Source organism: Natrix helvetica (assembly GCF_964273705.1).
Source record: "Natrix helvetica genome assembly, chromosome: 2".
NCBI lineage: Eukaryota > Metazoa > Chordata > Lepidosauria > Squamata > Natricidae > Natrix > Natrix helvetica.
This window is the reverse complement of record NC_138552.1, coordinates 246,033,921-246,057,001: the sequence shown is the minus strand read 5'-3', so window position 1 is coordinate 246,057,001 and position 23,081 is coordinate 246,033,921. Positions and strand designations below refer to the sequence as shown.

General features: G+C 45.4%; 1 protein-coding gene across 1 annotated transcript in view; it reads right to left on the bottom strand.

The window, feature by feature from the left end:
• KCNH1 (potassium voltage-gated channel subfamily H member 1) overlaps window positions 1-19,723 on the bottom strand; it is a gene marked incomplete at its 3' end in the record, with an annotated part of 228,925 nt that extends 209,202 nt beyond the window's left edge. The window contains exon 1 of the mRNA XM_081942243.1: window positions 19,615-19,723. Within this exon, the coding sequence (XP_081798369.1) occupies window positions 19,615-19,687 (73 nt within the window). The 5' untranslated portion in view covers window positions 19,688-19,723. The remainder of the gene's footprint in view (window positions 1-19,614) is intronic.
• Between the last annotated feature and the right edge of the window lie 3,358 nt (window positions 19,724-23,081).

Here is a 23,081-nt window from a genome sequence, read left to right as displayed (position 1 = left end):
TTCCTGCCTAAGTGCAGGACTTTACTTTTGTCACTACTGAACTGCGGATTGTTGGATGTGGCCCAATACTCAAGTCTGTCATGGGTCACCAAAGCCAACCACCAAGAGTTATATCCTGGAGTTGTTTTCCATCTTAGGTGCTGAGGGTCACACTATCTCCCGAAGTAATCTATGACTGTAGCCTTGGACATACTGAACACTCAGAAATCTCAAGGGCCCATAAATTGACTCATCAGTGTTGTAAAGTAACATGGAAAATGGTAAGCAAAGAGGCCTGTAGATATGTCTCCCATTATACGCCTTACTTGCTGAGGGAGTTTTTATAACCTACAAAACCAGCAAAGATCCCTGAACTCCTTCCAAATCCACTATATTCTGAAAGAGGAAATCATTTCTTATGTTGTTCTAAAACTGGCAAATGAAAGCAAACACAACGCCAATAAGAGAATATGTTTTAGGAAGAAAAACAAGATAAACATTTATTTTACTACATGCAGATAGCTTCTGGCTAAAATAGTCGCTTAAAATCAACACCCGTGGCCTAACTAAAAGGCCTTCAAGAAAAGCCAGCACAATTTTTATTTTGATGCCCTTAAGATTTTATTCATCATTCCCCCCCATCTCTATTGCTGAATATGATCCTTTTCTTTTGGCTCAGCCTTGCTGTAACAAAAGACAAGGAGCATACCCAGAACTACTAGCTTTAACTTTATTGTAAGGTTGCATTACTGCAGCGGTTCTCAAATAGTGGGGCGCGCCCCCCTGGGGGGGCGTGAGGCTCCGTAAAGGGGGGCGCGAAGGCTCCCTTTCCATCTGGGTGCAACGGCGGCGAAGGCGTGGGCGAGGCATAATATATGCCGCCTGGAAGTGGCAGCACTTCGGACTGTGGATTTTCATTGGAGCCGCGGGCTGGAGCTGTGCAAGAAGCCTGCTCGGGCGGGGGTGGGAGGGAGGGAAGCATGGGACCGCCCGTCTTCGCCACCGTGTAGCTCGCCTCCCCGCTAGCAGCTCCACCGCCAGCATTCCGTCTGGAAGCTCCACCGCAACAGCCGCTGTTGGGGAAGGGACAAAGGGGCGGCGGTCGCCCGATCTTGCCACCGCCACCCCTTCGCCTCTGGTAATGGCGACTGTTGTGCTGCTGCTTCCAGCTGGGATGCTGGAGGAGCTGCTGGCAGGGAGGGAGGGAAGAAGGGCAGAAGGGAGGTGGAAGGAAGGAAAGAAAAGCAGACACGCCGGAGGGAAAGAGGAAAGAAGGCAAGCAGGCAGGAAGGAGGCAGAAGGAAGGAGGGAAGAATGGAACTGGAAGGGAGGCAGGGAAGGAGGGAGGGAGAAAGGAAGGATAGGAGGATAGGGAAAGAGGAAAGAAGGCAGGCAGGCAGAAGGGAGGGAGGTGCAAGGAAGGAAGAAAGCATAGATAAGCAGGAGGGAAAGAAGGCAGGCAGGCAGGAGGAAAGAGGAAGGAGGGAACTGGAAGGGAGGCAAGGAAGGAGGGAGGGAGAAAGGAAGGATAGGAGGATAGGGAAAGAGGAAAGAAGGCAGGCAGCAGAAGGGAGGGAGGTGCAAGGAAGGAAGGAAGCATAGATAAGCAGGAGGGAAAGAAGGCAGGCAGGCAGGAGGAAAGAGGAAGGAGGGAACTGGAAGGGAGGCAGGGAAGGAGGGAGGGAGAAAGGAAGGATAGGAGGATAGGGAAAGAGGAAAGAAGGCAGGCAGGCAGAAGGGAGGGAGGTGCAAGGAAGGAAGGAAGCATAGATAAGCAGGAGGGAAAGAAGGCAGGCAGGCAGGAGGAAAGAGGAAGGAGGGAACTGGAAGGGAGGCAGGGAAGGAGGGAGGGAGAAAGGAAGGATAGGAGGATAGGGAAAGAGGAAAGAAGGCAGGCAGGCAGAAGGGAGGGAGGTACAAGGAAGGAAGGAAGCATAGATAAGCAGGAGGGAAAGAAGGCAGGCAGGCAGGGGGAAAGAGGAAGGAGGGAACTGGAAGGGAGGCAGGAAGGAAGGGAAGGAGGAAGGGAGGGTGGAAGGAAGGATAGACAAGTAAGAGGGAAAGAGGAAAGAAAGCATGTGACTACGGTGGGAGACGAGGAAAGACCGGTGTGCTATGTTATGCAGAGGTGTACTTATAACAATTTTATAGACAAATGATACTATTTACAGTCGCGGGGGGGGGGGGGGCGCGAAATGTTTTCTCCTTCCTAGGGGGGGCATGACAGAAAATAATTGAGAAGCACTGCATTACTGTAACAAAATCTTAGAAGTCTGGAAGTACATCTCCTATCACCTTTACAGTCCAAGAAATCTGAATTGGGAGTGCTGCTAAAGAGCTGTACAGAACAGTATCAATAACCCTGTTATGTTACCAATACTTCAGCATGAAGGCTGACTGACGGAATCAAGAACTCCTACAATCTGCATGGCTTGCCCATTTTCTCTTATATAATTACTTTCAGGTGAGAACCGAAGGCTGAGTATTTGCAGAAATGATTTGAGATAGACCTCAAATAGGTAGGCAGTCCCTGGATCGCTGCAGCTATGTAGCTGGGAGAATCAGCCGCATCCTCTATTTTCTTTGCTAAGCAGACAGTTTGATGGGGGAAAAATGAAGGTAAGGAGGATTGATTCTCTCCTCCTAGATTGCTTCTCAGCAGGGAAAACCACAGTAACAGAAACCATGATGATGTCCCTCTCTCTTCCACTTATACACACACCTCTCTACCAAGAAAGGTGTTGTCAAAGCCAGGCAGCTTTCTAAAATGGAAGGAAACAAGAAAGTTGAATATTGCATTTTCAGGCCATCTCTAACCAAATTAAGAGTCCTTGAGTTTCCCGGAACTAAGAATATGGACTCATATCAATCCCAGAAGCACTAGATTTTATTGTTGCAGTTCTTTCCTTGTCTAGAGCAATTGATTCTGGTTCTTCTCTTGCTAATCCATTGTTAATAGTGGGTTGGAGTCTGTTGTCAGACCATTCAAAAAATAGGCCAGTTCAACAATTAGTTTTGCCACAAAGAACCACAACTCCCAACAGAACAGGTCAGGACACAGAAACTAATCATATCCTGAGAACCTCAGAGTATGTTAGTAGATCCTTATGCCTATCAACTGCAAAGAAGCACATTCTTGCTAAGTAGCTTCCATGTCATGATAAAGCTGGAAGCCAGCAAGCAGATTGGTCCTTCTGTCGCTGGTTCCATGGAGCTACTTTTCACCATCTGGCTCCAATAACTCATTGATTTATACAGCCTGCTGCAATCCAAATCAACTCTTGACACTTACCTAACATACCCGATTTAAAACAATTGTAGTAAAATTTAAAAATTAAAAACTATTAAAATTAAGCCAAACCCCAAAGATCAAATTAATCAGCAAGGAATGTAAAGAATAGATGTCCATGTCTAAATAGAACACTGCAAAACAGCTAAAACATAGCACTGCCTGCTACAGCTTCTTTTACTTGTGTGAACTTAGTGAGAACTAAGAATATCTTCTTCCAAGATGATCTAATAGATCATCTCATTGAAGCAGATGGTCCCTTACGCCCTTAGGTATCAAGCCATAAAGGACTGTAGAGGTGAAAGCCAGCACTTTCAATTTCATCTGACAGCCAGTAAAAGGCTTGTTGCATTGCTTTCCCAGAGTTACATGCCAGTTAGTAAAAGGGTTCCTATATTCTGGATCACCTCACTGTAACTTCCAAGTGGTCTTTAATTAAACCCATTTATAGCACATTGCAATAGACCAACTGGGTGATAATGAGGGCATCAGCTCATACTTCCTACACGTGGCAGCTATTTCCATCCCATGGGCTAAAACAAACACAATGGCCATAAGGCACAAGCGATCAAAGGTGGGGAAGAAATGCGATATGGAGTAACAGTGGACACCTGGGAGACTTAAAGGATTTTGCTTTTCTGCTTCTCTTTCCTTCTTTCAATACTGTCCCATGTATTGTAGACCATAACTAATGCTTTAATAATTGAGAGAAACTGGAGTGGTGATAATATAAAGTTGACAAAATCCCCTTGAAGTCTTTTCCCTTTATAGTATTGGTTAACGAGATCTGACACAGAAAATGGGGAAAGTGATAATTGAAATGGCGTTAACTTAAAAGAATTATACCAAAAGTCTTTTAAAAACTTAAATAAAAATATAGGAATGAAGGGTTTAATTTTAAAATGTGTTATTTTGTGATTTTGCTGTTCCAAAGAAAACTTTGTTCAGAAAATACAATATGCTAGAAACACTGCATTGCTTCTCAGGCCTTTCCCAACAAAGGATAAAAGAGAATGTGCTTACCAAAGCAGTATGGAAACAGGTCCCTCTAGTGTTTGGTGTCAGGTGTCTGCACTATCAAGATACATGTTAAGCCTGCTGTGCTATATTATTAGGAAAAGCATATCAGAATAACAGAGTTGGAAGGGAGCTTGGAGATCTATTAATCCAACCCCCTGCTCAAGCAGGAGAACTTGCTTTTTTAAATCCTTAAAATTCTTTTAATGTTTTTATTTTTACGTAAATTATCAATGAATTTCCAAAAACATACATTACGGTATAAAAGAGTAATCTGCAGCCTTCCAAAACAATTTAAGATATGATATGCAATCTATTCTTAAATACCACAATTTAAATTTACCTTTTTATTTTTTTAAAAGGCCGACAGCTGAAAAGTCGAGTATCATGGAACAGTTGCTGTATAAACTCTGTATAAACTCTGGTTTTTAGGTCAGAATAAAACAAAGCCATTTTAGGATCCATATGGAAGAAATCCACAAGCCATCCAGGCACTTAACCAAAGATTTTAATTAGTGTCATATTCCACTAATTTCCAATTAGTTAATTTCCAATTAATTGACAAGTACTTATCAAAGAATGATTAGGAATTCTCCCTTAAGGTTAAAAAAAGGTGCCTATTCCTGTATACAAGTGTGAATAGCTTACCAACAAAAGAAACTGAGCTTTTCTTTTAAAAAGTTCCAGTGTTGATTTTGCCCAGGGAATAATACCCTGAAATCAGCAGTGGGGGGTTCGGGCTTATCTGTTTTTGATCCAACGGGCCATTTGTGCACACGCATGGAGTGTACGGCACCTGCGTGATGCTGCGCTGAGCAGCTGGAACATCATGGGCGGTGGGTGTGCATGCGTGCACAGCGCGTGTGAACGTGGTGGACACCCGGCCCTGTCGCAGCATACCAGTTGCGACGGAATCCGGAACCCACCACTGGAAATCAGTCGGATTACCCAACTGATTCATTTGAACGCACCAGTCTCCTCAGCCACAGATTGCCAGGCTCTTATTGACAGCTAGCACCATCAGGAACTCTACACATCAGAGTATGAACTGTATCATTTTTTGCAACCAGAAAACATAGTTCATTTTCTCTCTAAGTGAAATGTTCAACAATACCTTGTCAAAAATGGCCCTGAATCTCCAAGATCATATACATTTAGAGGAGAACCCTCAGTGGCTCTCATTGAACATCCATTTCCATATCTGAAGGCCAATCTGAAGTAAGAAGGAATATAAAGCTTATTGGGAGAGGGGAAGGAATTAAGTACAAAGGGGTTATTTTATAAGGGAAAGGGGAAACATTTTTTGGGGGGGAGGGAGAATCTTAAAGGCCCAAAACATGGGCTAATGAAGCAAAAAGCTCCCAAGGATCCATTTCACACCCACACCCACCCCTGAAAGAATTACACCCCCCACCCTCCATTCCAACCAACATCCTAATAATGATCAAGACAGCTATCTGCATTTTTTAAACATGCTTGTTGTTGACAGGTCTAGTCTGGGCTTGAATGTGATCTGAATTCAATTTAACCATGCCCTTGAATGAGAACGGAGCAGAAAGGAAAGGGCTTTTAGTATATCCCTTGATGTAATTATTCCAAAATTTTATACAAAGTAAATGGGTTCTGATTACCCAATCACATCATTTACTGGCACATATCAAAAAAAAGTTAAAATTGATGATTCACAGGCAGAAATACAAAACTGATTAAGGAAATTGCTTTTATTGTGATTAGCAACTGAATGGTTATCTATAAGTCTATTGTTGACAAACATTTCCTGTCTGTATAATTTTGGGATTTAACTGCATTTAGATATTTATCAGTCAACCAGCTATCTTCCAGATATGTTGAAACTACAACTTCTAAAATTCTTTGGTCCCAATAATGTGAGAGTCAGAGGACATAGGACTGATAATAATTATTTGCAAAATAATGTCTTCTTTTAAAACAGCTTGGTCTGATGGTTAAGGCCCTAGGCCCGTGATGGTGAACCATTGGCACACGTGCCACAGGTGGCATGCAGAGCCATATCTGCCAGCACATGAGCCGTCAGCTCCAGCCCGAATGTGTGCACCAGCCAGCTGATTTTTGGGCTTCAAGAGGGCCAGGGAAGGCCGTTTTCGCCCTCCTCATGCTTCAAGAAAGCCTCCAGAGACTGGGCAGGGCGAAACAGGGGCCAAATGGGCCTATCGAAAGTTCAGAAATGATCCATTTCCGGCTTCCGGAGGGCCTCCAGAGGGCTGGGGGAAGCCGTTTTCGCCCTCCCCAGGCTCCGGAGGCTTTCCTGGAGCCCGGGGAGGGTGAAAATGACCTCCCCTGCCCCCCCCAAAGGGAGCTCCCAAGCTCATCTTGGGGGTGAGCAGTGTGGTGCACGTGGGAGGAGTGTGGGGGGATTTGTGCGCCCATTTCAGTGGTGGGTTTCTGCCGGATCGCACTGGATCGCGCGATCCGGTTGGCCAATGAACCCGGAAGTAAGTTTCCTGCCCCGCCCCTTTCACGGGACGGCGCTTGCCTGCGCTCCACCAGCTCGGGTGCGACCGGAGAAGTTTCTCTTCTCAGAAATGTCTTCAGTGGAGCGGTGGCAGCCTGCGTCCCTTTCAGGAGCTCCACTGAGGAAGCTTCTCCGGTCGCACCCAAGCTGGTTCACGCTGCAGAGACGAAATGCCAGCCTTCGGGTTGCAAACCCCACCTGCCTCCCCTTCGCGCCTCTTGCAGCTGCCAGCTGCTCAGGAAAGGCGGGAGGCTTCAGCTGGCCAACTTGTGTAAGACAAGACAGGCAAGCTGGTGGGCGCATGCCCAGGACAACGTAGAAGGTGCAGAATCAGCTCTGTCTGAAGGCGAGAAGGCTCGGAGCTACCACCACCCCTGCTTGCCCACCAGCCGAAGCCTCCCGGGAGGTTTTGGCTGACGGGTACGCGGGGGGAGGTCCAAGCTTTTTGCCTTCAGGCAGAGCTGATTCCGCGCCTTCTACATTTTCTCCGGCAGAGTCACGCGCCCACCTGCCTGCCTGTCTTATCTTACACAAGTTGGCCGAAGCAGCTTCTCTCTCCTCCTCCTGCCAGCCAAAGGAAAAGCCCTGGGGAGACGGGCTCCGCGCGCTGCCCTGCCGGGCTGCCGCTGCCACAGCCGATCCTCCGCTAACCCCTAAAGAAGAGGATCCACCACCGCTTCTTCTTTAGGGGTCAGCGGAGGATCAGCTGCAACAGCCCTGCAGAGCAGCGCGCGGAGTCCGTCTCTCTCCTCCTCCTACCAGCCAAAGGAAAAGCCCCGGGGAGACGGGCTCCGCGCGCTGCTCTGCCGGACTGCTGCTGCCACAGCCGATCCTCCGCTAACCGCTAAAGAAGAGGATCCACCACCGCTTCTTCTTTAGGGGTCAGCGGAGGATCGGCTGCGACAGCCTTGCAGAGCAGCGCGCGGAGTCCGTCTCTCTCCTCCTCCTACCAGCTGAAGGAAAAGCCCCGGGGAGACGGGCTCCACGCGCTGCTCTGCCGGGCTGCCGCTGCCACAGCTGATCCTCCACTAACCCCTAAAGAAGAGGATCCACCACCGCTTCTTCTTTAGGGGTCAGCGGAGGATCGGCTGCGACAGCCTTGCAGAGCAGCACGCGGAGTCCGTCTCTCTCCTCCTCCTACCAGCCGAAGGAAAAGCCCCGGGGAGACGGGCTCCACGCGCTGCTCTGCCGGGCTGCAGCGTGCGGAGCCCATCTCCCCGGGGCTTTTCCTTCGGCTGCAGGAGGAGGAGAGAGAAGCCACTTCGGCCACTCTCTTCCAGACGCCCAGCTGGGACCGAAAAGGCGCCCTTTTGACCAAGAAGGGATCAGCTGTGGATGTGGAACTGCGGGGGTCTTTTCATGTGCGTAAGCTGAGCAGAAGGAACATCCGTTCCTCAAACCCGGACAGCGCTACTCCCACCTCCCCATTGTCCGAGTTGCAGCAAGTGAAGTGCCACGGGCGGCAGGCAAAACGAGGCTTCTTTGCCAGCCTCCCAGCTGGCAAAATAGAAATTTTCGCCAACTGGAAGGTATGTCTGTGGGGGGGGGGAGTGAGAAAGAAAGAGTAAGAGAGAAAGGAAGGAAGGGAGAGAGAGAGAAAGAGAGAGAGAGACAAAGATAGAAAGAGAAAGAGAGAAAGAAAAAGAAGGAAAGAGAAAGAAAGAACATTGGAGAGAGAGACACAAGAAGGATGGAGGGAAGGAAGGGAGGAGGGAGGAAATAAGTGGGGGAGAGAGACAAGAAAGAAAGAAAGAAGGAAGGAAGGAAGGAAGACAGAGGAAGAGAAAGGAAGGAAAGAAAGAAAGAGGGAAAGAGAGGCACAAGAAGGAATGAAGAAAGAAAGAAAGTGGGGGAGAGAGACACAAGAAAGAAAGGAAGGAAGGAAGGAAAAAAAGAGGGAGAGAGAGACACAAGAAAGAAAGGAAGAAGGAAGGAAGAAAGAAAAAGAAAGAAAAAGGAAGAGAACTTATGATCACAATTGAGACCAAAATTTTGGTTCCTAAGCAAGAGCATTGTTAATTGAGTTTCACCACATTTACAAGTTGGTCACTCCCACCCGGTCACATGACCGCTAAGCCACGCCCACAAAATAGGCCACACCTACGGAATAGGTTCTAAAAAAAATTGAAACCCACCACTGGCCCATTTGCATGTGTGGGGTGCTTTGCATTATGGGTGGCACATGTGTGCATGTTATCACGCGCACACTCGCAATTTTGGCACCCAACAACAAAAAGGTTAGCCATCACTGCACTGGGCTATAAACCTGGAGGCCTGCATTCTAATCCCACTTTAGGAATGAAGGCCCAGCATTCTCTCTCAGCTCAATTTACCTCACAGGGTTATTGTTGTGGAAAAAAATAGGAGAAAGAAGTGTTAGGTTTGTTTACCACCTTGAGTTATTTAAAAATAATAACAAAGGTGGGATATACACAAGCAAACAATCAAACATAGGATGAAGTTACACTGTATGGTAAATCATGACTCAAGATTTTACAAACTGCAATGGCTGGATTCATACTAAGTTTAATAGGGTTTATTTGAGCCAGACTAAAATTTGTGAGTTGCTGAGAACCTTAGCTTCTCTGAATGCTAAAAACTATGCTAGATCTCAGTTCATTGAGAAGTGATTGAACCTCATTCAACAGAACTTCCAGACTAACAGTAAAACAACTTTAAACATGAAGATTAGCGGAATTTATACCAAGAGTTTTAATATTTAAGTTGTTGGTGCTAAGATGTAAGCCACTAACAATGACTTTAATGGAAAGAAGAATAGAAATGCTAGATGTAAAAGGTTGTGGTTTTTTTAAAAATTCAGACTGTAGTATAAATAGCTCAAGGTCACAAATAATCCATGTTTGGTTTTTTGCATAACATAATTAAGTTAATTGCATAAATGCAGCACTCTTCTTACGGTTCTGCCATTTGACTGCTTTCAAGATGTCGAGCAATTTAGATATATATACTAATAATAGGTATTTTGTGGTAAGAGTTTATTAAAGCATTTCTTTTATTTTTGTTACCAGTACGTGATCTAATTTGGTATAGCAAGTTATTGTACTGCTTACCGATTCGTTTTCTTTGTGACTAGCTTTGTACTCCAACTTTGCAATAAAAATTCAATTCCAATACCATCACATCAATACTTAAAAACCCTATTATAATTAGAATAACTGCAGACCTCCAATTGTAAATATGAAATATTTTACTTACATTGCAATTAGTCAACAGTGTGTGATATTTAGGAATCTACTGCAAAAATTTCACTTGTATGTTGAAAATAAGCTAAATTGTTTCAGTCTATTTTCTATGTAAAGATCATAGAATAATAGGGTTGGAAGGGAGCTTGGAGGTCTTCTAGTCCAGCCCCTTGACCATGGCAGAGATTCTATATTATTTCAGACAAATGGCTGTCCAGTCTTTTCAGTGTGGAATCGGTGCTAGTTCCCAAATTATATGACTAACCCAACAACATTAACTCATGATTTGCTTATCTATGATTTTTAAATAAAATTACAATTATCAGATTTATACATTGCAATCAGCCTTAAACCGTTGTTTGCTGAATGTAACAGCTAGGGTCAAATACAGTATTTTACCATTTGCTGAGCCTATACATAAACAGGCCCTATACATAAAACCAACTTACAAAGAGGTCTGGCTAGAGAGTCAAAGTCTAGTCACCTCCACCCAGAGAGGTGGAGGAAGCGTAGACTTAGGGGGTTTTTAACTAAATGTTTTTTATCCATTTTAGGGGGTTCCAGGGTGGGTGGGGGGATAATCAGGCCAGGAGGGGGACTTTTGCCAGGCGAACAGGTGAGGTCAAGTGGGGAGTGAGCGGAGTGGGGGGGGGGAGAATGATATTCCAATAGAGGGTTGTTTTATTCCAACGGTCGTGGGGAGGGGTGGGTGCGAGGATGGAAGAAAACCTCGTAGTCGGTTGGGAGACCGTGGCTGTTGGACACGCCCGGTTGCTTGTACCAACCCCCGCAGTCTAGGTGGCCAGGACCTACAGAGCCAGGGCCTGAGGCTGATGCTCTGCAATGCAAGGTCCGCTGTCAACAAGGCCCCCCTCATCAATGAGTTGATCTTGGAGGGGGAGCTGGACCTTGCAGGGATAACGGAGACCTGGTTGGGCCACGAGGGTGGTTTACCCCTCGTGGAGATGTGCCCACCAGGCTACCGTGCATTTCATCAGCCGCGGGCCCTGGGTAAGGGTGGCGGGGTGGCGGTAATTATACGGGAGAGTCTGGAACCGAGGGAGTTCACTGTGCCACAGATATCCGGGTGTGAGTCCCTTGGTGTGAAATGGGGCCCAGGGAGGCAGCTGGGCTTGCTGATTGTATACTTGCCTCCTCGCTATGCATCAGCGGCCCTGCCTGAGCTCCTCGAGCTGATCGCGGAGACGGCAGTTGATACCCCCAAACTTGTGGTTATGGGGGATTTTAACCTGCCGTCGACGGGTGAAGCATCTGAGGTGGCTTGGGAGTTCATGGCTTCCATGACAGCCATGGACCTGACCCAACTAATTCAGGGCCCCACACACGAGGGTGGTCACACGCTGGACCTTGTTTTTGTCTCTGGACAGTGGACGAGTGATCTGGGAATAGGGGATTTGGCTATTACACCCCTGTCATGGTCAGATCACTCATCTCTCCGGCTCAACTTCCCTGGCGCTACCCCCCACCGTGGGGAGGCGGAACCAGACTGTCCCAGATGGTTCCACCCCAGGCGCCTGATGGAACCGGATAGGTTCCAGACGGAGCTTGGGCCACTTCCTGTAGCCCTGACCCGCTCCCGGACGGAGGACCTAGTAGCCGCATGGAATATGGCGGCTGCTGGGGCCTTGGACCGGGTAGCGCCTTTGCGGCCTCTCCTGCGGCAATGAACCACCCTGGCCCCTTGGTTTACCGAGGAGCTGAGGGTGATGAAACGCCACAAGAGACGCCTAGAAAGCAGGTGGAGGTCCTCGCGCTCCGAATCTGACTGAACACAGGTAAGAGCCTATTTACGGACCTACCTTGTGGCACTAGGAGCGGCCAAACGTAGACACTGTGCCGCTCTTATTGCGTCCGCAGATAACCGCCCTGCCGCCCTGTTTCGGGTGACCCGCTCCCTCCTATCACAGAGGCCGCGGGAAGCCCCTTTGCAGGGTAGAGCAGAGGAGTTTGGGGAATATCTGCAGGACAAAATCGCTCAGATCCGGAGTGGATGGGCCCCCTTCAGTGGACCAGGGGAGACGTCAGAGGCAAATCTTGAGATACCACGCTGGGAGGAGTTTGACTCTGTTGCCCCCGAGGATTTGGACAGGTTACGTGGGCGACTGCGAGCCACTACATGTTTATTGGACCCGTGTCCCTCCTGGCTTGTACTGGCATCCTGGGAGGTTACACGAGACTGGCTCCTGGGTCTAGTGAACGCTTCATTGGAGGAGGGGTCCTTACCGGCCACCTTGAAAGAGGCGGTGGTGAGGCCCCTACTCAAGAAGCCTTCCCTGGACCCGGCGGAGCTAGCTAATTATCGTCCCGTCTCCAACCTTCCCTTTTTAGCAAAGGTTGTAGAGAGTGTGATGGCACAACAGTTCCCACGTCACCTGGAGGAATCCGACTATCTAGACCCGCGCCAGTCTGGTTTCCGGCCCGGTCACAGCACGGAGACGGCCTTGGTCGCGTTGGTGGATGATCTCTGGAGGGCCAGAGATAGGGGTTGTTCCTCTATCCTGGTCCTATTAGACCTATCAGCGGCCTTCGATACCATCGACCATGGTATCTTATTGCGCCGGTTGGAGAGGATGGGAGTAGGGGGCACCGTTTTGCGGTGGTTCTGCTCCTACCTCTCCGACCGGACGCAATGTGTGTTGGCAGGGGAGCAGAGGTCGACCCTGAGGCCACTCACTTGTGGGGTGCCGCAGGGGTCGGTCCTCTCGCCCCTCCTGTTCAACACATACGTGAAGCCGCTGGGTGAGATCATCCGTGGTTTTGGGGTGGGATACCATCTGTACGCTGATGATACGCAGTTGTACATTTCCACCCCAAACCACCCCAACGAGGCCGTCGAAATGATGTCCCGGTGCTTGGAAGCCGTTCGGGTCTGGATGGGGGACAACAGACTCAGGCTCAACCCTTCCAAGACGGAGTGGCTGTGGCTACCGGCGCCCCGGTTCAACCAGTGGACTCCATCGCTGGCCATAGGGGGCGAGCAACTGCCCCCCATGGAGCGGGCGCGCAATTTGGGCGTCCTCCTTGATGCCCGGCTGTCGATGGATGACCATGTGGCAGCCGTGGTGAGGGGGGCGTTCCACCAGGTACGCCTGGTGCGCCAATTGCGCCCCCTATTGGACCGGGACGCCTTACGCACAGTCACTCATGCGCTGGTGACGTCTCATCTGGACTACTGCAACGCTCTCTACATGGGGCTCCCCTTGAGATGCACCCGAAGACTACAGCTAGTTCAGAATGCGGCCGCGTGGGCTATCATGGGGAGGACCAGGTACTCCCATTTAACACCACTCCTGCACGAGCTGCACTAGCTGCCTGTGGTTTTTCGGGTGCGTTTCAAGGTGTTGGTTACTATCTTCAAAGCGCTTCATGGCACAGGACCTAGTTACCTGCGGGATCGCATCTCACCCCATACATCCCTGCGACCAATTCGCTCTCACAGAGAAGGACTCCTCCGGGTGCCGTCCACTAAGCAGTGTCAACGGGCGGTGCCCAGGAGTAGGGCATTCTCTGTGATGGGCCCAACCCTCTGGAATGACCTCCCCCCCGATATTAGAACCACTACCGACCTCCGCTCCTTCCGACAGAAACTTAAGACCCACCTGTTCCAATTAGCTGGCCTAGCTGATCTATAGTCCGACTTTCAACCTCCTGGCAAACATCTTATTTTGGGGTAGTTTTTAAGGGTAATTTTTAACTTTTGTTCGAATTTTTAACCATTATTGCACAGCGTATATTCTACCTCCTCCGTCTATCTACCTATGTATATCTATATTTTTGTATCCACATTGCTGTTTTAATATGTCTGTACACCGCCCCGAGTCCTTTCTAGGAGAGGGCGCGGTCTAGAAATTAAAGTATTATTATTATTATTATTATTATTATTATTATTATTATTATTATTATTATTATTATTATTATTATTATTACTATTATTATTATAAACTCAGGAATAGATATTGAGGCCTGTGGTGACTGGAGAAAGAAGGAAATACTTTAGACCAGTTTTTCTGAATCTTGACAGCTAAGAAGATGTGTGGATTGGCTGGGGAATTTTAGGAGTTGAAGTTCACCACAAGTTGCCATGGTTGGGACACATTACTTTAGAGGATTACAATGATGCCAGATGGATATTAAATCTTACCAAAAATTACCAAAGGCCTCCAAAACACACAATTGTTCCCCTAATGGAAAACCCAAAGATATTTTTATGGAATATAAATATTAGTACAATGACATCAATTCTATGCAGGGACTGTCTTCTAATTAGGCAATTTGTGAAACTATAGTCACAAAATCACATTATTGCTCCATCTAATCCAAAATAAGCCTTTAGCTGGGTGGGTCCCCACCTCTTTTAAACCTTCTGCCTTCCCTGTGTCAAATTTTCTGTTTAAAAAACAAGCAAGTTCCTCTTATGCTTTTGGAACTTTCACCTGAGCTTTAGACCTGGCCCTTCAATTATCAAAGGCCTTTACTGGCTTTTGCCATTCCTGGCATTACCTTTTAACCAGAAATACAGGAAATTTAACTCCTCAGGCCTATTAAAGGAGAAGAAACATTGGCTCTCCAGATGGGAGGGCATCTTGGCACAGTTGCACAAATGCTACAGCTTCTTGGGTAGTATCTTGGGAATATCAACCCCATACTGCAGCCAATATAATATATTAATCAATACCACTTAAACAAACCTACACGCCTTCAAATCTCTTGGAAATAGTGAAGCAAGTGGCCATAAACGTACAGTTTAATCAGTCAACAGAAGTGCATATTTTAGGAGGCCCTTTTCAAGATGATTTCATTTCTTTGTCTAAAAATGTCTTAGAACTTCAGCAGAATAAAAGCTGCTCTTAATTCTCAGTCCACTGATTTACATTTTCCCCACTGTGTAGAAAGTTCCACACTACAAATAGAATCTTATGGTAGCAGTGCAAAATAATAGCAACAGTATTTCAGTATTTCACAAGGATAGATGCAGTTTAATCTCAAAATAAGGATAGACCAAGTGCATTTACAGATTTAGCAATTCAGTGGGGGGGGGGGTTAATTTCAAAATCAAACTAATTTCCATATCTACCAGGTGGCTGTCTTGTGGCCAAGCTCTCACCTCTTTTGGTCTGGTTTTTTATTCACTGGGAACAAACGCCCTGCCAGCCCAAATGCTGCTTTATTCTTCAAGCTGATTCATAGGCGTTTTAATATTAGTACAAGCACTCAAGCACTCAGGCAAAAGATTGCCTACAGTCCCTTGGCATATTAACATTTATGCACAAAAATGTAGTAAATCTGGAATTAAGGTTTTTGAGACAAGGAGTCAAAAATCAAAGCCTGTGAGGGAGATTTTTATGATACCAATCAGTCTCCAGAGACTTAGCTGAAATACAAAAGAATCCACAAATGTGTCTTTTCTTAGGTTTACATTTTAAGACACTATGCCTAGGGTGGGGAGAGAGAACTATGCAGTTCTGCAATGCTGCAAACTCCACCCAGTTTCATCACTTTCTACTCTCATTGGATCTGACTCCACCAATCAGTGACTCCAGCCTCCCTGCCACTGGATGGGTCCCTAGCTGATGGTTCCTCTCGTTTTTTCATTTGTTATAAAAACATGTCCCACCCTAATTAATGCAGGGGACATTTTTTTCCTTTATATGTTAGCTTTTACACTTACACTCTGATTGGGAATGAACAACATTATCTTGTTCAAAGTTGCATTCTTACTGAAATAATCTGATGGAAGTCAAATCACGTGCCAACAGTAAACAGTGGGCAAAAAGGTCTATGGAGATTCTCAGTCATCCAGGTCATGGTTGCCCAAAATTGCTTTTTCAAAAGGCAACTCGACTTTCTTGTTTTTTCCTTAAAGATGCCTTGTTTGTCATCCAAGAAGCTTCTTTGGTTCTGACTGAAGAAGCTTCTTAGATGAGAAGCGAAATGTCCTTAAGGAAAAACAAGAAAGTTCAGTTGCCTTTTTAAAAAGCACCTTTGGGACAGTGAGCAAAAACGAACAGAAGCCAAAATCAGAGCCAGTACTGGGTGGGACCGTCCCCTTATTCTCTCTTCCCACAATCTCCTTCCTCCTTCACACTCTCTTTCCTTCCTCATACAAACAGGGAGAAAGGCAGAATGTTCTTTCCAGAGATCAAATTATTTCAAAGGGTTTTGGGAATCTGGAACTTGTCTATTACTCATGAATTGCCTGTGAATGGTGTCCCCTCAACTAGGGATTTTAATGGGGTTTTCTAAAAAAGCTTTTGAAGTGGAAAAAATAGATAGATTGTTTGCTTTCATTCATCTTATACTAATCAGGTCTCAAGTGAACATTGCCATTATTTTTCTTCAGAGGGACCACAACATTTCCTATGTCCAAGTAAAGATGGTTTCACCATCAATTGAACAAACTCCAGTTTTTCAATCCCACTTCCTTGCCTCTTGTCCTACTGGAAAACGTCAAGTGCAGTTTCCTATTCATTGCAGAAATCCAAATTAAAATATTTCAGAGAAATGGCTGTCCAGCCTTGTCAACTGCCATCATAGCTCCCACTCTTTGTTTAGAAGGACCTACAGCTACAGCCTAGAAATTAATGACCAGAGGATGACATAAAAGAAATCTAAGATCAAGGATATGGAATGCTTATATAATGAGTTACTAGATGAAGACTCTATAGCCTATAAGTTGGGTGTTATACAAATGCTCTCCCATCCAAGTCCTCATTCTCATCTATCTCTTTTCCACTGACACAATCCCCTAAATAAGGAAAAGTATATGCTTTGCTTACACACATATCACAAATATTCAATGTACAATAACAATATTCATGACAGTTAATTAGTCCACTTAAAATTTCAAAAATTATCTGATCACCTAATAAAAGATAATTTTAATGCAGGGGGCTTTGGGTTAAAGATTCTGGCACTTCTTAAGTTATGGAAATGTGAAATACTGAAAAAAGGGCTGTCCTTTAATGACTCCTGATGATCTTATATATTACTTGGGAGCTCATTTTCAATTTGTGGATCCTTGGACACTTAAAAGAGTACAACCCAAACATAAGGAGGAAACAGTATCGGTTGGCTTGGGATAATACAACTATTTTCAGAACTACTGAACAGCTACAGTGAATAAATCCTAAATTGGGGTGGATAGAAATTGAACATGTACAGAAATTAGTATATCAGACTGCTGGGAGAAAATAATAAATGAAATAAAGCCTTCTGGATAAAAAAAAAAAAACCTCCAGAATCCACTCAAGAACTTTGTGGCAACCACTGAAGAAGCTGATTAACAGCAATAGTTTTCCAGCCAACCATTTATTGGAAAAGGAAATTAGAAGAATAGCCATGCCAATTTCTACTAAGAGCTTTCTTCAAAATAGCATTTTAATGACAATATTATTCAAACTCCAAAGACAGCCACTAGGTTGTTTCTTTTAAAATAGTTGGCACTAGCTAAATGGTATGTCCATCTAAAAACAATGAAATAAACTGAGGAAATATAACCTACTTGCCATTGTTGGGTTAATGACTAATTATATTTTCCCCTCTGCCATCATATGAAAACTTTCACTTGGGAAGATGATTGTGGAGACTAACACTGTGAATTTTAAAAGAACATGGAAGGTATTGCTAACATTATTGGTTATGGTTTGCAAGCAAAAAAAAAAAACAAGTCCATTTCTTCCACAAAGTAACTTTTTTTAAAATCATGGCAAAGCAATTCTGGAAGTTATTAAAGTAGTACATCTGCTTGATTACCCCACTGTTAAATATTTTTCACCAAATTCAGAAGGAACCTGCCTTCCTACTTAGAGCCCAGCCCTCACTCTGTTTCATCAATACCTGAGCCAAGAACCCCAATTTATTCATATAGCAGCAATTAATCAGATGGGAACAAAGGAGCCTAGTTCATGTTTAGGCTGAGGGCTGAGGTATCTTTATACATTGGTGGAAGAGAATATTGAACAGCTCATCATTCAGGATTGGAAGAAGCTTTAAAAAAATCTATATAGTAGAAAAAAGTACAATACAGCATCCTTATCCCTCTCTTCCACTTTCCATCCAGTTCCGGAAACTGTTTAAGATTTGCAATAAAGTATTGATCATGGGAAGGGAAGTAGGAAAGTGGAAGATAAACCATCGTAATTAACAGCCTCTTAAAGCAGACCTATGCAGAGAGAGAGCCACACCTAACTGTATCGGTCAAGCTGGGAATTGATTTCCTCAGTATTTCTAAACTAGGGTTCAATAGATGAAGCATTGTAGACCATCCTCTATGACACATAAATCAGAGGGAGGAAATGTATTCCCAAATCAGATTTTTTAAATCATTCCAATCTTTCATCTCCTCGTTCTGCTTCCAAAGATTTAAAACGCAGAGTGGTTATTTCGTGTTGTATAATTAGATGCGCTTTTTAACTGTGTTTTAACATCTCTAGATACTACCTTAATCCAATGTCAAGAATTCTTTTGGTCGAAGCTATCTAATTTTTTTTTTAATGGAGCCAACCTGAAGTCTCTGCATAACTTCACATCTTCAAAATAACATCCCCCCCCCCCAACAAATAAACATGACTTCTAACATGGTCCAGATTCTGAGAATTTCATTTGAAATCTGCAAGTCTCGCCATGCACAAGAATGGAATCTTAGAAAATGAGGATAGGAAGGGGAAGAAGGCCAGTAAGATTCTTGGTATTATGCTTCAAGAGTATTCCAAGCTGCTCTTACACTGCAGAAGTGTTTAAATGCCATAAAGCAAATCAAGAAATCACCGTGGTTATACTAAATCAAAGTGTGTGTGTGTGTGGGGGGGAGAAATAGGACATCAGCAGATTGTTTTCACTTTTTAACGAAATTGCTCTTAGCTATGATTCTGGAGAGCATTCCGGATAGTTTCCGTCTGCAAGAGATGGGAAGTCTGAAAGGAAGACCTGAAAGAGGGTCTCCCCAACCTCGACACCTCCTCTTCTCGCTTTCCTCTTCTTCTCCGAGGATCTCACCACAGCCTCTGCAAAGACTTCCCAGGTCTGCATAGCGCCAAAATCTCGGTGCTAAGGGAGGGGGAAGCCCTTGAGAAACCGGGTTGGGGAAAGTGGAAAGAGCCTCGGGCAACGGGAAGAGGTCCCCACGAAAAGGGGGGGCGCCAAGAGCCAGCTGCAACCAGGCTGTGTGCGCAGCCCTCCCAACGCCTGCTCCGGAGCACAAAAAAACCGACTCGGGTGGTTTTGGTTTTCCAACCCAACCCGGAGCAAGAAGCCTACCCAAAAGGCACCTGCAAGCCGCTCCCGCCCACGGTTCGGCTACGTTTCGCGGGTTTCTCCCTCCGAGACGTTTCGGGCACTTTCTTCTGCAGGACTTTGAGGCGATGCCTGGCAATGGGAAGCTTTCCCAGCCAAAGACAGCATCACTTCAGCCCAAAGCTCGCCGCGTCCCCACCTCGCTCGGAGCCAGCCTGGCCCAGCCTCTTCTCCCCCCCCCCCCAAAAAAAACGCCCGGAGGAGCCCATGAGTGCAGCCCCGCATTGGAGAATCCCCCTCCCCAGCTTCGGGTTTCTCTCTACGGGTCCTCGCTCCCCACCCCCGCCGAGCCGCCCTCGCATCCCCGCTGGCTTCCTCCTTACCGTTGGACCTCCGTACGATATTCTCCAGGAAGGTGTTCTGTGGAGCCACCAGCCCTCTCCTTCCCCCGGCCATAGTCAAGTGCGCTAGCTAACCGGGGTCGCCGAAGCTGCTAAGCGTAGCCTCTCCACTCTTCTTCCCGCTCAGCGCTCCTCATGGTCCCCACCGGGAAAGGCGGGCGGCTTTGCAGCATCAGCTCCTCTTGCTCGCCCAGCAGTCAGCAACCCTCCCTTGCGCTGCATTCTTGCCGCTCCGCGCCACCGGGCCTGGACCTGTCCGGCAGCGCCCTCTGCTGTTCCGCGGCCACCCCACGGAATATGCTCGGGCTGGACCGGAGCGGCGAAGGGCCACTCTTGCACAGTGGCCGGTGGGATTCTGTGGACCGAGGCGCCTTCGGAAAACCTGTGAGCTGCAGCGCCCTCCTTTGGATGCCGAAATCCGAAACGCCCGAGATTACGGCACGGGAGTGGAAACGTTGCTTCCCTACCGCTGCACTTCCAGGCTGATCTTAGGCTCCACACGCATTGCTACCCAGTGTTTACTTCAATCCCGCCTCAAGAATAGTTGCACTTACTTCTAGTATCCCTTTGATTTGGACAAGGTTGCTTCAAGACATAATTGCTCACATACGAATTAAGCACAAAGGCCTGCCCTTCAAAGCAGTCTTGAACATGTGGTTTCCTCTCCAAATCCCTCCATTCGCGCTTCTGCAGATCTTGTAATGTTGTTAATGTGGGAGGAACATTAGGACTCAATTAGTTCACTTCTATAAACAATGGGGGTACTTTAAAGTTATCTGAGCAACAATCCATTCTCTGAACTACCATAGATCCCAAAGGGACAAAAGTCTCCATCACCATCATTCCACTTGAAAGGGAAATAAAATAAATTGCTAGCACTCCATTGCTAATCCACGCATTGGGTATTACTCTTCACTACAATAAGGTTGAGTTGAGAAAGAGCTGTTTTTCTCTTGCATTTAAAAGGAGTGTTCCCCATTGCTCTTATGTCTGCTCTGTTGCTTCCTTTCAGGCTCCTTATCTCAAACTGGAATTTTCATTTAAAGAGTTGCCAAGAGCTACCAGAATGTGCCACCTGTGCCAGTCAGATCCATGGCACCTTTTCACATTAGGAACTGGAATATTACCCTCCTCTAATTCTGGAGGAGAATTAGAAGAAGACAGCCACCTGCAAGGTCTGCAGAGTTGCAAATTTACAAAAGATGAAACCAGTTTTGGTCTCCTTCAGATAGTAAGATAGAAACAGGAGAGAGAGAGAAACCTTCAGCTTTGAAATCAATGAGATTGTGGGATTGGTAATTAAGAACTCGCACAAGGAATCTGTGTGAACATGTCTTTTTATCTGTCATCATCACTATTGTGATCTGATGTCCTAAAGTAGGGGTAGCCAACCTTTCGGACCTCAGGGACCACTAAATTCATGATTTTAAATCCTGCAGACTACTAATATGATTTTTTAAAAAAAAATTAATAGTATTTAGTGTAATATAAAAATGCAAATAATTTTTCTGTGGACCACAAATTTTTTTTCAAGGACCACCAATGGTGCACAGACCACCAATTGGTGACCGCTGTCCTAAAGGATACATTTTCCATTAGCTGCACATCTAAGTCCTAAATTTGGCTTCTCCAACAGGTCCATGCCAATAATGACTACATTAAAGCCTACACAGAATGTCAAATGAACATGAAAGAAATCTCTATCTAAAAGCAAATTGTTCCAAAACTGAAGCAGACCAAAGACCCAGATCCAGCATTCCACTACCACCAGCCAGATGCTTCTGAGCAGCCCACAAGCTGAGGACAGAAGCATCCATATTATCCTAATTCCTCTTCCTTGGCAGTAGTTGATCCTGGGAAGCAAATTGATTCTGGGTGCAAGTCATATGGAATAATGCAATGCTGCAGATTTGAAGAAGGTAATTGGCCAGGGGCACCTGTAAGCAACTCTTAATCAAAGACATCTTTTTCCAGAATTGTGTGGCAGCAAAAGTACAGCTGCTTTAAGATGTCATTTATAAATGTTGTGTACACACCCACTCATATCCCAAATCACTTTTTCCCCTTCAAAACTTAAGTACTGCCTAGTCTTAGTCGCTGCTGCACACTGATAGGTATATCCTCCATGAGTTTGCCTAATATTTTTAAGTTGTTCAGGATGGCAACCATAATAATGTATTATTATAACAAGTTCACTCTTTGATAAATGCTTGCCTCCTGAGAAATATGTCAGTATATCTGCTGATGTATAAAGGGGGGTTACTTTTAAGGGAGCATAAATCCCCAAAGCAGCTTAGTAAACACTGGGCAGTAATGTTAAGAATCTGGTGGTAAAGAAAGTAAAACAGCACATGATAGGGACAGGAAAGTGATGGATTATCCTGAAAACGGCCACAACTTCCTATTTAGGCTTGAACTGAATATAAGGGCAATCCAACCAAATATTTTCTTTTAAGTTCCACCTAAAAACCATAACATGAAAAAAAGAAAATGTTACATTATTTGATAAAATAGCTCCAAGTCAAAATAACAACTGTTTTGTGCAGAGTTAAAAACATGATGATATTTTCTTTTTGTTGAAAATAATATTGTTCCACTCAGAGGAAAAATGATCTTGGTTTGCTCAGACAGATTTGCCTCCTAACTAAAAATTAGACTCTAATTCAAGACTCTTTTCTGTTGTTCTCTCTTATTAATCAATGGGGGACAATTAGATAATTGCAAGTGTATCACAAAAACCTGGTTTGCATGATGATGAAGCCTCTAGTGGTTAAGCATAGTGTGTACTCCAAGTCTAAATCATAACCAAGATTATGATTAATGTCAACAGCCTTATCCATAGTCAGAAGTCTTATTTTAACCATGGCCCCAGATGTGAACCACACCCAGAGGAACCACTCTTTTAACATTTAAATATAAATGCAAAGGTCTACATCAGTTCCTCGTAAAGGAATAGCATCTGGTTACTCATGTCTGAGAAGCCCCAGTAAGAACAAACAGGGAGCAAATCCCACACTCACTAGTTCTGATGATGTTACCTAGTTGGGTAATGAAATCTCTGCAAAAAAACAACCATGCTCAAAGAGCACCAGGAATGCCACAATTCAACCCTGAGGTACATATATTATCTTCTATAAAAACCAAATGGAAGATAATTATCAGCCAGCCACTGCAAATATTTCTGGGATAAGGCCAAGGAAAAGGAGGATTAAAAGGCACAGCAGTAGCCGTTTCTCATATGGAATCGGGCTCACAATCAGGTTAAGTCTTTGACACCTACCTAACACTAGAAATACAGTAGCTCTTATCCTGGTTCAACACATCAGGCATCCAGAACTGAAGAAACTACAGCTATCCATTTTTAGTTGGGGTTAATCGTTACTGTTCGATAGCTCATATGGTCAATAATCTACAAAATCATAGCACTTGAAGAGACTTTTAACATGATT